Consider the following 14,264-nt stretch of genomic DNA (forward strand, 5'->3'; position numbering starts at 1 on the left):
GACCAGTTCAAGGATATTTGCGGAAACACTATTCATACTGAATATACTGGGGGTGCATGAATTTAAGAGGAGATGGTCAACTGAATTTCCAAAAGCCCAGATGAACTAATGATGCAGAAAACAATGCTCTGAGTAAAACTTTTCTTATGATGATCGGAAGTCTAACCGTTGAAATTACGTGCAACCTTACCGGATTCTGTCATTGGAAAATGTTTTGACAGAATACTTGCAGTTGTCCAATATCTGCTCACGTTAGATTCTTCCACCACAAATGAAAAGGTTTTATGATTGGAAAGAAAACTTTTTTAACAGTTAAGAATACTGGAGCAGTCTCTCGCCCAATCAGCTCCTAAGAACTATCTCCCAGTGATATTTGACTGTTTTCACAATTCGGGAAAACATAATGGTAAGAACCAATTTGGGAAAATTGAGTTATTAGGGGAGATTGTAATCAAACCACAGAAGACTATGTATATAGTTCTAGAAATGTACCTGCAGAAGGCAGAGAAAATTGTGTTATATGTGTCATTGCATTGAATTGCATGCGAATATTGAATCTTCTTTTTAATCTACACGAAAGTCAGAAAATGTGACATATCATCATGTTCACTCGAGCAGCTCAATTGAAGGATTCATTCTGAGACTGACGTTTTGATCCATAAGTGTTCTTGTAACTGACATTTCCACGTGCCTGAAACACATCCTCCCAAATGTTGCAATGGCGTTTAGAAATGGACATAAATTGTGTTAAATGTTTCAGAAATATACAAGTCGAATATTGAATACTGCGAGAGTTATGAAAGACGTACATAATTTTGGTATGGACCTCAATATATTTTTTTTAATATCACTATAGCACATCTAATCATTTCTTCTGTAAAATATTGTGTATTAGATAATGTGTTTCAAATAGTAAATTATAGGATGTTTCAGAACTTGCTTGACACCTTGCACAGAACTTAACTTTGACTGAGAACATACGTTTAGGATTATATAAAATAGATTCTAAGCACTATCTCATCATGTAGGAGACAAGATATAACATAATCCAAATTAACAGTTAATAATCGTACAGGATGATCAGGTCGGAAAGTAAGAGCCTGATTACCGAATACAAATCAGGGTACGAAATTTTATGCGTAGTTTTGACGTTGAACCCTAAAACGACACTCAAACAAAACGAGATCAACTGTATGATTTCTTTGGTGACATAGCGACATTGACTACACCAATTTTTCTTTACTATCCTACTCGCATATGGAATACAACACGAGGAGCAAACTTCTTGTCGTGATTTCCAGATTTCATAGAAACATGTGCTGTATAATCAAATTGTACAAAGTATATACTTATGCTTCTCCTTTCCGGAAAACGAACAACATATGCAACAGCATTAATCATCATTGTTGTTGTTCTATTACTGGCTATAATTTTCCATTTAATCATACACTACAAGAAAAAATAACCGAAAAAAATAGAACACCACCAATAATACTATTCCTGCTTTGAAATTCACAGCAGCACCAAGGAAACAATATTGTCATACTATATATCTACTACACTAAAACAGAAATCTTTAAAAGAGGAAATACCACTAAATATTATATGATGTTGAGAAGTCTAATTTAATTTCGAGAACTCTGAATTAGCTTCAGAATAAAGTAAATGTGAGAGAATAACAGAAAATATGCTATTTTCTTGTTCAGTACCTATTTATTCAACAAGAGGCTAAGTCTTGATTTTTTGAAACAACAGTGTTCTATCTTCAACAGCACTTTTCTTCTCCGTGTAGGAAAACAATACCCCACCTTATTAATCATTTTTAAATAGTTCTCAACCATCGTCTTCTTTTTTGAGGCCTTGCAATTAAAAATATTCTCAGTTCTTTGAAGCATAGAGACTTGAGATCTTACATTTGAGTACTTAATTTTACTGGTACTGATTGGTAGTTTCTAATTGTCTATTGTCTTACAGAACAAATTAATTTTAAAAGTTAATCCACTTAGTTGATTATTAATACTATTGTTATTATTATTATTATGAACAAGTGATCGTGCGTATTTCAAAACATTGCTTTCTTTCCTTAGTACGTAATTTAAATATGATATTTCTTGAATCTGGTAGAGAATATTTTACGGCCAGAGTATATTAATGTAAGATTTTATTCCTCATGTTATTGGTGTGACTCTTGAAGATTTAGTTTTCTTTCATATTGATATTTTTTCCACTTACTTTCAAACAAATTGCAAGAAAATGGTGACTTTTGTATTTCTTATCCATGGCCTGCATTCCACAAAATGTTATTATGAGATTATTGTTTTTCCTACTTGCAGATTTTTATGAGTTCACCTTATGAGTATCCAAAAATGATAGATAATTATATTGTTTACGAGCAGAAAGGGTCTAAAAACTCTCATATCTACGGCATAGAATTATTTTCTATAGTAAGCACACCAAGTCTACGAAAATTAAGAATTCGTCAGAGAAAATGCGTATACCATAATGAATTGAAGCTCGATGTTAGCTTCATATACACGTATGATGCATGCAAATTGCAATGTAAATATCGCAAAGTTATGGATACATGTAAATGTAGTCCGCAAATATTTTACAACTCAGGTAGGTGAAACTTATGACATTTTATAATTTTAACATTTTAATGCATGATTAAAAGTGAACCATTAACGACTCCTCCAATAAATTGGTGAAAGAAATTCAAAGATTTGTTCAGATAACAATTATAGTTTCTAATGAAATTGGTAAACTTCAAATGTTTAATAATATTATTCTTAGTAACTACATATGTAAATACTTTAAAGATGAAAGTATACATACACTTTTAATTAAGCAGCTAGGAAAATGTACATTGATCTTCTATTAAGAAACAGTACATGGTTGTTACTTTGCATAGTATACTTAATGAAATACCACCGTTCAATTTTCATATCTAATCACCAATTAAATAGAATTAGTATGTGAATAAGGATCCTATAGTCTTATGTGTATCAAAACTTAAATTCACGTATTGCAATGAAGCTGGACATAAGAAATTTAATTAATTGTAATATTTTCTTTTCCAAATAATTTTGAAATCTACCTCAGATTATTTTGTATAGAACTAGACTTTGGCTAGCTGGGTATTTCAACTCCAAATCTCCGCTAGTTTGGCCTACCGCCTTGCACCTCTTATTTCACCCTCTGCTTCTGCTCTTAGCATGGCAAGAATACCGATATATATATTATTATTTGCAAAATTTAAACCTTTGATAGTCTTAGCATACGCATTTTACTCGAAGCGAAATGATAAAACAAAATCCTCAAGTGCCAAGTGTATTCAAAAATCCATATCATACTTGTTTTCCTTATATTAAGAGATCGACAACTTGAAAGTCATTTTATATAAGCTTATATAAGCATAAGCCAAAAAACGAAATTACATGTTTATAACTTAAAGGTTTCCGAAATACGATCCTTCTGTTATAACAATTATAACAAATTATTTCTTCTTTCCTGGTAGGAGTAATATAAAAAACGGCGAAACATGTGTCTAATTATTCTAATTATCCTTTAGAAAATCAGAGATATGAAGAATATAGTATAACAATTGCCATATCCACCTTTTCCAGCCGAATTTCCAAAAATATCTCGCAAATTGTACCAATGTTACAAATCCTATGAATTGTTACAACTTGAACTTTCTAGCTGAAGCAGTTTGGCTTGGATGTTAGTCAATTAGTAACCCAGGACTTTTTCCTTTACATATAGAGAAGAAAGTGTCCATATCTCCCAATCTGAGAGGAGTAGAGACTTGAAATTGTGTGTGTAGACTTATCATTTAAAACAATTAGACATGTGTTTCATCATTGTTTGATATTTACTTTAGAAAGGAGGAAACACATGAATTAAAGTAATCCTTCCTTAGAGGTATTTATTCATCATTGTTGAAAATTGAAATTTCTAGCTTAAGCAGTTTTGACTGGGTGCTGATCACAATAAAATAATCGTTCATAATTATATAGAGATTATAAAATCGTATCTTAACTACTTAGCAAATACAGAATTGTCATCTGGAAGTGCTGGATCGCGTTCTAAACTATGAATGCATACTCGAAATACAGAGTTTTACATGAAAATAAAATAAAGTAGTGCAATATATTATATTTATAAACGGCAATGTCTTAGTATGTACCATAATTCTTAATGATAGATAGTCACGATAAAAGACGTTGCTACATAAGTTATTTTAACGTTTGCCTACCTGGCACGAATAGGTTTTGCTTTGTATAGACAATTTGCCGATTTAAAACCGTTGTGACAGTAATTGCGACTTAGAAACGTATTGTTTCATTTCAATTATTTCAAACTAGGGCCAAGGCATAACTATATTTGGATTTGAGCTTTTCAACAATAATATATTTTGGTAATTCAGTTGATACGTAAACTGTATTCTCTAAAGTTAATTATTTCCAAATGGACAGCGATGATAAATCATAAGTGTGCTTCCTTGTTCATTGTTAGGACTTCCTTGTTTTTAGATTTGAGCGTAAGCATTTGTATAAACGCTGGTTGGTGATCAACTCCATTAACAAATAAACTTGTTAACTACGAAATTAAAACTTGAAACATTTTGTTTAAAGGTCAACAATTATGCTCTATAGAATAAAGGAAATATTAAATATAAATAATTTGATGTTTTAGTTAAGCGAGATTATAACTCCGTATACACAACAGACTGAAAGCGTGAGTATAACAATTAGTTCGTACTATATCCGCATTTTCAACACATAGCATATTATATATAATTTGATGGTAAGTAGCATGGAGATGCTGAGAAACTGAGCTTAGAGAAGAAGGTTATCCTCTTGGAAGGTTAGTGGTACCTTGGACTTAATAATTCGTCGCATGATAACCACAGGAAAGTAACTCCAAAAGTGCGGTTTTCGTTTTCTTCATGTATCTCAATTACCATCTTATTAAAAGCACATCTTTCTAAGAAAATAATATTTTTGTCCTCTCGTCTGTAAACATACGAAAATGGAGTTACGTTCCTCTTGTTCTCATGCGACGAATTATAGTTTATTTGAGTGGAATGGATTGATTAAGACAAATACTTCGGTTGATTGCCGAATCGAATACGGGGTTGTTGGGTGCTGGCTGAGCATCATGAAGCAATAAATGCTGACTGAATTATGAGATCTGCGATAGAAAGTATGAAATCAAGACAAAATTAAGCTTATGTAATCTGCACTACTTAGGCAAATAGGAAACTGTGCTTGCTGAGCAAATAAGGTTTAAATTCTTAGTTTCTTATTAGTAATTTATTATTGTTTACATTTATATTATCATCATTCTAAATTCTAGTTGTACATTGTTTATCATAGGCTTCGAAGCGACAATAGTATGAGGAAACGTTACTATTTGTTAAAACGTTTACATAATAACTTTTTATGCATGTATCCAGATTTTGGTTAATTAATTTAAGGCAATCAATGGTCAATATGCTGGAATGTTGTTTCCTCAGATTGAGTAACCATATGCCTATTTTTTTTTATTTCTAGGTAAACACAAAGACTGTGATGTTAGAGGATTGTCATGTATAGCACGCGAGAAAGGTACGTATACATATGATATTCCGAAAGCAATTAAACAAATACCAAAATGCATTTAGTAAGTTTGGGGCAAGTGAAACAACAAATTAGCACTCCATTAGCTTATATGAAACCTAATCAGGACGTACGCTACCATTCTCAACGCATTTTCTCAAACATTCCATGCTTCTTTCTTATTTTCGCTTTTGAAATAAATGATCTGGGACATGTAGGAATCCAGAGTTAAATACACAATATTCGTAAAGAGTATCACGAATTTTGAAAACACAAGAAACAATAAAATTAGAATATAAGTGATATTTTTATCTCCTCTTCTGTAACTCAAAAGGTTAGTATAATAGGTATATCTCAAACACAAATTTAACAGACTTCTACATGAACGCAATCTTTGAATATACTATACCCAAAGGGTTTAGAATTTTCGTTCATTTTCTGTATATCTGCTCCCGACTAATTGTGCATTAAGTTCCTGAGTGGTGCAAAATTTTGATAAATTCCTCTAAAGCTCACAGTATTTTACACTGGAAAAAAGATCGAACTTTACATATCTGCAAAACGAAGAAACTTGAAAAATATAATTTTCATATCTAGAATTGGACAGCCTTTGTGTACAGATGAACAACTTGTGTGAAATCTGGACCAAGGCTCAATGCACTGCATCTGTGTTACAAAATTTTGAAAATGATAAGGTCAAAATTCAGAGTAAGAGTTTGTTAAGTAAAGACGGAAACAAGAACACAGTCATGCAAAATAGTACATCAGTTAAGAAAGCAAAATAAGCAGCTGTCACCGGCCCCCCAAGCCTAGTTATCGCATTTAAATCAAAATAAAAAATATTGTTAATTTTAAATTTAATTAACCAAGCCTCTTATATAAAAAATCTCAAAACCCTCCCTCATAAGTTTGTTATGCCTACGTAATTATTGGTCGGTTTAATTCCAATCCTGTGACCATATATGTTTAAAAAACAAAGAAGGCTGTTCGCATAATACTTGCATTCTTTGTCTGCCCCTTAAATCTAAACTTTCGGAACTCTTAAATTTCGTCCATATCTTGCTATAGCTAAAAGCTCGCTGAACGTACAAAATTATTCACACGCTTGTGTAAATGACAGCCGGGCCTTTGGCATCCGTGCTGTTCGTAGTTTTATTTTATAATTTTTATGTCAAGTAAACTCCCCATTACTTGGGTTAAGTATTTAAAAAAAACAAAATATCAATTTAGAAATTAAAAGTGTATACTTAAATATTAAAGTGAATTTTCTCGCTTATCAGTAGCGTTTTAGTTAGTAATGTTTCACAATTTGTATATTCAAATCCAAGTTTGGCGGACCCCCGCGTCCGTGGCAGCGCAACACCCAAAAATGCAGTTTGAGTATACTGTTTTTAAAGTGTGTATTTAAGTAAGTATATGTACAAAAGTTTATTTTTCATTACAATATTTCGTTTGCAAAACATTGCAATGAAATAATTGTTTTAGTTTGCATACAACATTTTAATAACAACCAATTTTCTACACAAACAATGCATTGGTACTTGGCTTAGAAACAATTAGAAAATTTAGCCTACTTCGGGACCCTCACTGAATAAACAAACCTGTAAACTGGGGTGTTGCCTTCAATTATATTGCTAAAAACAATCGTCAACTCCGTGTACAAATTTGTGATAACTATAAAAAATACTACGTAATAATTATCAACACAACCACCTTTATTGGTACAATTTTTAAATTTATATAATAAGCGCTAAATAGCAATGTTAATTCGTGCATGCACGTAAATCTTAAAACTTACAGTTTCATATCTATATCTATATCTATCTATCTATCTATCTATCTATGTATATATATATATATATATATATATATATATATATATATATATATATGTGTGTGTGTGTGTGTGTGTGTGTGTGTGTGATATTTGTATTTGCATATGTTTTTCTTTTTTATTTAGTTTTAAATGAAATCAAAAATACATAAATGCTATTTTTGAACTATACACTCGCTTACATTAGCTTATAGTGCTCATGTCTAAAATCTATCTCATCCCGGCTGCAATAAAGGCTAGGATAAGCGTGTTATAAATAGGTTGTTGTAACTAAGTAAAGTAAAGAAAACCAAAGGATATTCGTATTAAATTAAAATCACTGCATTACTTTAATAAAAAATGTCATAATGAACCACGACCAAACACCTTATGTTTCGAAATGCATAAGTAACTGATACCAGTGCCATAATAGTTAAGTTAAACTAAAATTAGGCTTGTACTTTATTTGTGATATCTAATGTTGTTCAAGACTTTTATAGAATATTATTAATACCCTTCACTTATGGAAGATTTCTAAAAGCATTATGTGCTGTTGACATTTTCTCATATCTTACAGTGAACTTGAAAATCAGTTTGCCTCTATTTTCCAATGCTCCAACTCACCATTTATTAGAAAGAGTAGTTACACATATTGTTGTATACTTACAGGAAAATTAAGGGACAAGATCAAAATTGTCTTGAAAACATTTTGTATTACTTTCAAAGTTTACTTTAAATTACACAGTTTGCTGTTTATGAAAATTTTAACATCAAGAAAGAAATATGTGATTACAATAAACTGTTAATCACTGATTAACTCCATGACTATTATAAATTATTAATATTAGGTGAACATATATATTATAACATATTATATATGATATTATAACACATATATATTACAACATGTCTAACGTTTAGATATCAATACAACTTGGAGACTTACGTACTACAAGTGAGACTATATTTTACGACATCAAACTAAAGTGTTTCTCGATATGCTCTGTAGAATAACTTTCAAAGTTCCTAGTATGCAACTAAAAAAGATGCTGAAGGCAAGACAACGAGTGACAAGGTGTAGAGAAAAGTATCGCACTCATTTCAATGAATGGTAGGGCCTATACAGAGTTTGTCGAGAAAGTAATCATACTGGCCACCACGCGGGCTTCCAGTCGACAGTATCACGCTCCCTGGGTGGGACATTGTGGTGCGAAGTCCAAGCTAAGCAACGCACTGAAAGAAAGTTGCGCCCGAGCTCTGGCACAGTGAGGGTCATGCATGGTGGAAAAGCTGTTTTCGAGTTTTTGTCACGACAGAGAATGTGAGAAAAGAAGCGTTTTCTGGAGAGCGCTACGAATTCAAATTTTGCTTTCACCTGAGCAAAACTGCTTCCTAGGCGCTTGTCTTTGTCAAGCTTACAATGATGATACCTTGTCAAGGGCTCAAGTTTTCCGGTAGTACTGTAAGTTCAAGAACGGACGAGAGACTGTTGACGACATGGAGCGAACGATGGCCGGAGTGAAGGAGATTTGTCACTTTGGCCAAGGTTTTGTCCAAACCCGTCACTGAGGGGAGTCCAGAGCAAACTTTAATCGCGTAGAGCTGCTCCAACGAACCTGCCTCATTTCGCATGTTCTCTGCCGTGACTAAAACCCCAAAACAGCTTTCGCGCCACACGTGATAATTACCACATCAGAGCTCGGACGCGATAGCCACTCAGTGCGTTGCTTAGTTTGGACCCCCCACAACAATCTTCCCGATCTCACAATGTACTAGCGATTGGAGCGCAGCGCGGCGGCCAGTCTCATTACTTTACGGAAAAACCATGTATCAGGTTATCATGCAGACCGCAGGATAAGCTGCACTCATCAGTCTTAGGAGGAAACGGACACAAGTTTAGTAAATGTTCATGATGAAGCATCCTGCAATTAGATTTTTGAAGGCAAGGTTCTAGAATTCCCTAGTGTAGTTGCTAGTGATGATGTTGAACTCAGTTCTTAGTTACGTTTTATATCTCTGTGTTTCCGTTAATACCTACTTTCAAATTTGGCGAAGAATTTATATTAATGCCAAGTACCTCATGAACACACAAATGCCACTCTTGGATCAAAAGATGTAGAAAACTATAGAAGGAAAATACAATAATGTTCAGAGGAAAGCGTAGGGGGCACGGTTCGATGGGAATTTCGATAGAACAGTAGTGACACAAAAACGAGAAAAATATGCTAGGAACAATACATTAGGGAAAGACAACACAGCGTGTAGTGTGATCCACAAAATGCGACAATGTACAAAATTGTGCCCTAAGAGACGTGCAAAGATTAATTTCCAGAGGCAGCGGAAAATCATTCTGAGGCCAAAAGGTGGTCTGCCATATTTCCGAGGCATAACGCTTACCACATATAACAACTAGTACACGCAAAAGCCACGAGAAACGTGTGAATAGCGTTGTCAATCTCACACAAGGAAACGACACTGCAGATCAGGGTGTAATAGTACATGGAAGCAATTCGACTACGGAATCGAGCGACAGAAGTATGGGGTTAGAGACGTCTATCACCCAGACAAGTACACTGATATATTACGACAGAGATATTGCTTTAGAGAACTTCACAAAGACAGCGCATCAGAAAGGGCAATTGTTTTCTTTTGAAGTGTGAATAATGAAAAGGAGCATGCTGACTAGCAGGTATCACAGCAAAATTACGGACTTTCTTAATACAACGTTTAATTGGCGACTGGTGTGGAAGTACAAACATTCCAGCCTGTGAGCGAATATTAATGTATGTGCCAAACAAGTTTTATTGGAGTTTTATTACTAATCTAGAACAGATTCTGCGTACAGGAGTAGTTTCAGATAATATAATAGTTGACTGAAATCGAGCGATAGAAAGGAGAATTCTGATCTATCTATCTGCAAAGGTAATTAGCTTCAAGTCCCGATGAGAAGGCGTGGTGAATTTCGCGAAAACCCAATTGTGCATTAGTCATATAACTTTATGTGGGCTCGTCTGTCCAAACTTACTGGTATCATTTAATGCAGAAACTATATTTAACTAAAGTCCTCAGATGTTGTGGTACGTATGACCTAAGTAAAACATCACATAAAATGCTGGTCCAAACTTTAATGAAACATTGTTGGTAGTAGTAGCGTAGTGCATGAATATTGTTCTTTCCATACGTGGGTATTATGGAAACCGGTCATAAAATCTCGATCAAATATCACCTAATCGGTGAAAATTATACAAGATAGTTCATACAAACTGCATATCATTGGTTGTATGTTGCTGAATTCGACAGCATGATGCTTCTCATGGTACTCTATCATGCGGCAAAAATACATTTCAGACCTTGCACGTGGAATGACTATATGTTATTTTCATGAAGAACGCACAACACGAACTCACGGATGGTTCATTTTCGGGCCTCAATCCTGAAGCCCACAGTAGAATCCCTTAGACATCACGGAGGATACCTTCCTCGACAGTAGGTGTCTGTACTATATGTGGTTGTCCTCGATTGAAACTTCCAATTTTAACGTTTTCGTCTCATTTAGGCGAAATTACACAGTATCGTTAAGCCATGAATGCCCATATGTTGTCATCCGCCGCTCCGGAGCTACATGTTTTCTGTGTGCGATTGCCAATACTGGCTGCACTTTTTCTTGACGCCTCTCAGTGACGCATGACATCTTCTAGTCATTGAGAAGTGCAAAAACTTGTATCTTGATTACCTGACCAATCCACTTTTCTGCTTCAGAGAGATTTTGAACTGCTTTCGGGAATCGATCTTTGTTCGTCTAGGACTCATTGTTCGTCTAGGACTCATTGTTCGCTATTTGTATATCTCGCTACACGTTTTGTTAGTATGTTACTGTTCTTTTGTACCTGGTGCCTAGTTTTCGGTTGGGGTTTCCTGTGGGAATCCTCATTGACAGGGATCATTTCACTCCGATCTGCACAAAATTGCTTTTTCTCGTTCGTGACGTATTTGGCTTTATAATACTTCTTGCCAAATTTGAATGCGGATTTTCTGTAAAACTGATTAATAAAATGTTGAGTTTTTTCATTTAGATTCGATAATCAGTATAATGAGCACTACGTAACAAGGCAAGTTGCATCATAGAATGTCCTCTATAAAGTCGTATTGTTAAATATCTATCAATAATATTACGGTATTGTGATTATTATTATCATTGTTATTATTCATATTTATTTTCAGAGACAAGTTACGATCATTGCACTTGTTTTGCTGGATGTGAGGAAGAAAATTTCGATTCCAGTTTGATCATGTCAATAAGGTATATTGTAAACAACTGTTTATATTAAAACTATAATTTTTAACAATATATGTTCTGCGGGAAAATGGCAACGTTTTTCGTGATATTCTTTTTTCCTGTACGCTAAGCTAGATTGTTTGAACTCATTGTTACACTCATATCCATAAGGTGTTACTTGAACATTATTGATATTTCTTCAGTTTTTGTGAATCTATAGCAGTATGTATGTTGAATGGGCAACGTTGACCATATAGCTGTACTTCACATTATTCAATAGCCAAACTACTTTCACATCATTACTCCAAGATAGTAATAATACTGATAAAGTTCTTCATAGCGAGCTAATATTGTACAGATCTCTCCACAGAAATTGACATAAGTCTTTGTCTTTAAAATTGTTGCAACACATTGTATTGCAGGTATACAGGCAACCCAACTTACGCTCTCAAGTGACTAATTACGTCTGGCTTTCAATTTCTCCCGCCCCTTTGCCTAATCTAGAGCAGTCATCGTTAACGCATTGCTGATATGACGTAATATAAGCTACTTCTTCCATTCAGATAGAAATTCGCCAGGATAAATTTTGAAGTCTATCATTATAATATGTTGATCAGATTAACACGTTAACTAAGTATAAAGTGATTTTGTTATGGTTGAGAAGTTGCTTCCTGTTCGCAAAAAGATAGTGTTCCCTGGAATACTATCCCAAGGAGCAATTTAAATTACTCTTTAGTTACTAATCGTATATTTTAAATCAAAGTTTGTAACTGACGATATGCAGAGAGAGAGAGAGAGAGAGAGAGTGAGAGAGAAAGAAAGAAAGAGAAAGAGAGAGAGAGAGAGAGAGAGAGAGAGAGAGAGAGAAGATATTCAAGTATGGAGAGAGAGAGGAATACATGAACAAATGCAGCAACAGACAGAGAGACTTTATGTGTTTTCTCTTTGGCAATCTATTCAGCATGTTAGAAAACATTGAATTATTTACTAAATATTTCTACTAAGAATGGAAGTGGCAGAAAATTACTACTCAGCATTGTTCACCTCTCACTATCCCTTTATTTCATCCGGAAGTTTCAGATACGAAGATGTTTGAATATTGAGTTCGCGTACTTTGGAAGTTCACTATAGTACCGTAATTGTGAAACGGACACATATCAGCCATATCTGAGGGCTAGGATGAACGAAATGTTCTGGCGTGATTTTTGAAACAAAGTCTTGTTCTTGTTGAACTCCGACTTCCGTCGGTTATGGTGATTTATACACTACAATTCAAATCCAATCAGGATTGGATATGGAAGACAATAAAGGAAAGAACAAATGTCATTAATAACTACATTTGGCTTTCAGTAGTGATAATTTGTTGCTGCAAATATTATAAATAAGATTTATACAAATAGTTTAAGTTGAAAATTTATATATTTTAATCCTCAATGTTTATATATGTTTATTTCTATTCAAACTTTAAATTTACATCCATAGAGTTTATTCTGTTCCTCTTTACATATTGCAGTAGAAGTGAACCTCTCGTTGTGTATCAAATGATATCGTTTCCTAAAATGAGATTTAAACGTGATGTTATGTTCGGAGACCTTGAAATGTTAGGTAAGTATTATATCATTTCTTAATATTGTGGTTATTATACATAAGCAGGTTCAGTGCACATGGAAATTAAGTCCGCTTCGGTCATTTTGAACATATTTGATATTTAAAATCTCTATCTGAAACTACGATGAGTGATAGGAAAAAATTATCAATTCCTATTATGTCCTATATATCAGATATAGCTGAAAGATCAACACACCTAATGATAGAGGGCATTCAACACTAGTCCTCAATGAACTTCTCATATAACCAACCTATTTGTTCAAGCACTTGTTACAACAATAGATGAGGTTTACCATACCGGTTATACAGAAATCCGCGTCAAATTCTCTGAACCACGTGAGACAGCTTTCTTGACATCATCACTTGTCAGATAATGGTGGACAGCTATGTTCTGCTTTAGAGCAGTAAACTGTGAAAACCACTTAGGGCTAAGTTAGGACTGAAGGGTGTTGTAGTCGTCCCCAGTATAAATGATGAATGCACTCAACATTTCTTCTGCCAAATGAGGTCTCACGTTATGGTCCAGAAGATACACACCATGATGAAGGCGACTAGAATGTTTCTCTCTGATTTTATCCCTTAACTTCAGAAGTGTTCTACAATATATATCAGCATTCACGATTTCCCTCTGTTCCAAGTAATCGATCAATAGCACACCTGATAAGTACCAGAATACAGTGCAAGGTACTTTCCTAGACAGAGCAACCGCTTTGAATTTCTTCTTCCGTGACGAAGATGCACACTTTCATTTTACGGGTTCCTGTTTCTGTGTTTAGTCAATGGATACAATATTGTTTCACTACCAGTCACTATCCGGTGAAACAAAGATGTTCATCTCCCCTGGGTAACGCTGCAGGATATTGAACAACGTCGCACATAGTTCTTATATTACCCGTGACATCAATTTGGAGCACACTTTCCTATATTAACGATATTAACCACAATGTTCTGCACAACATCATAT

The 14,264-nt window shown here is 34.2% G+C and overlaps 1 protein-coding gene across 1 annotated transcript in view; it reads left to right on the plus strand.

Moving 5' to 3' along the window:
- LOC145681298 (uncharacterized) overlaps positions 1 to 14,264 on the plus strand; it is a 46,755-nt gene that overhangs the window by 21,737 nt on the left and 10,754 nt on the right. Inside the window, exons 6-8 of the mRNA XM_081752949.1 lie at positions 2,334 to 2,619; positions 5,559 to 5,612; positions 13,175 to 13,297. Of these exons, the coding sequence (XP_081609075.1) occupies positions 2,334 to 2,619; positions 5,559 to 5,612; positions 13,175 to 13,297 (463 nt within the window). The remainder of the gene's footprint in view (positions 1 to 2,333; positions 2,620 to 5,558; positions 5,613 to 13,174; positions 13,298 to 14,264) is intronic.

The sequence above is a fragment of the Thermobia domestica genome, chromosome 1 (assembly GCF_964235325.1).
Source record: "Thermobia domestica chromosome 1, izTheDome1.hap1.1, whole genome shotgun sequence".
NCBI classification, from domain to species: domain Eukaryota; kingdom Metazoa; phylum Arthropoda; class Insecta; order Zygentoma; family Lepismatidae; genus Thermobia; species Thermobia domestica.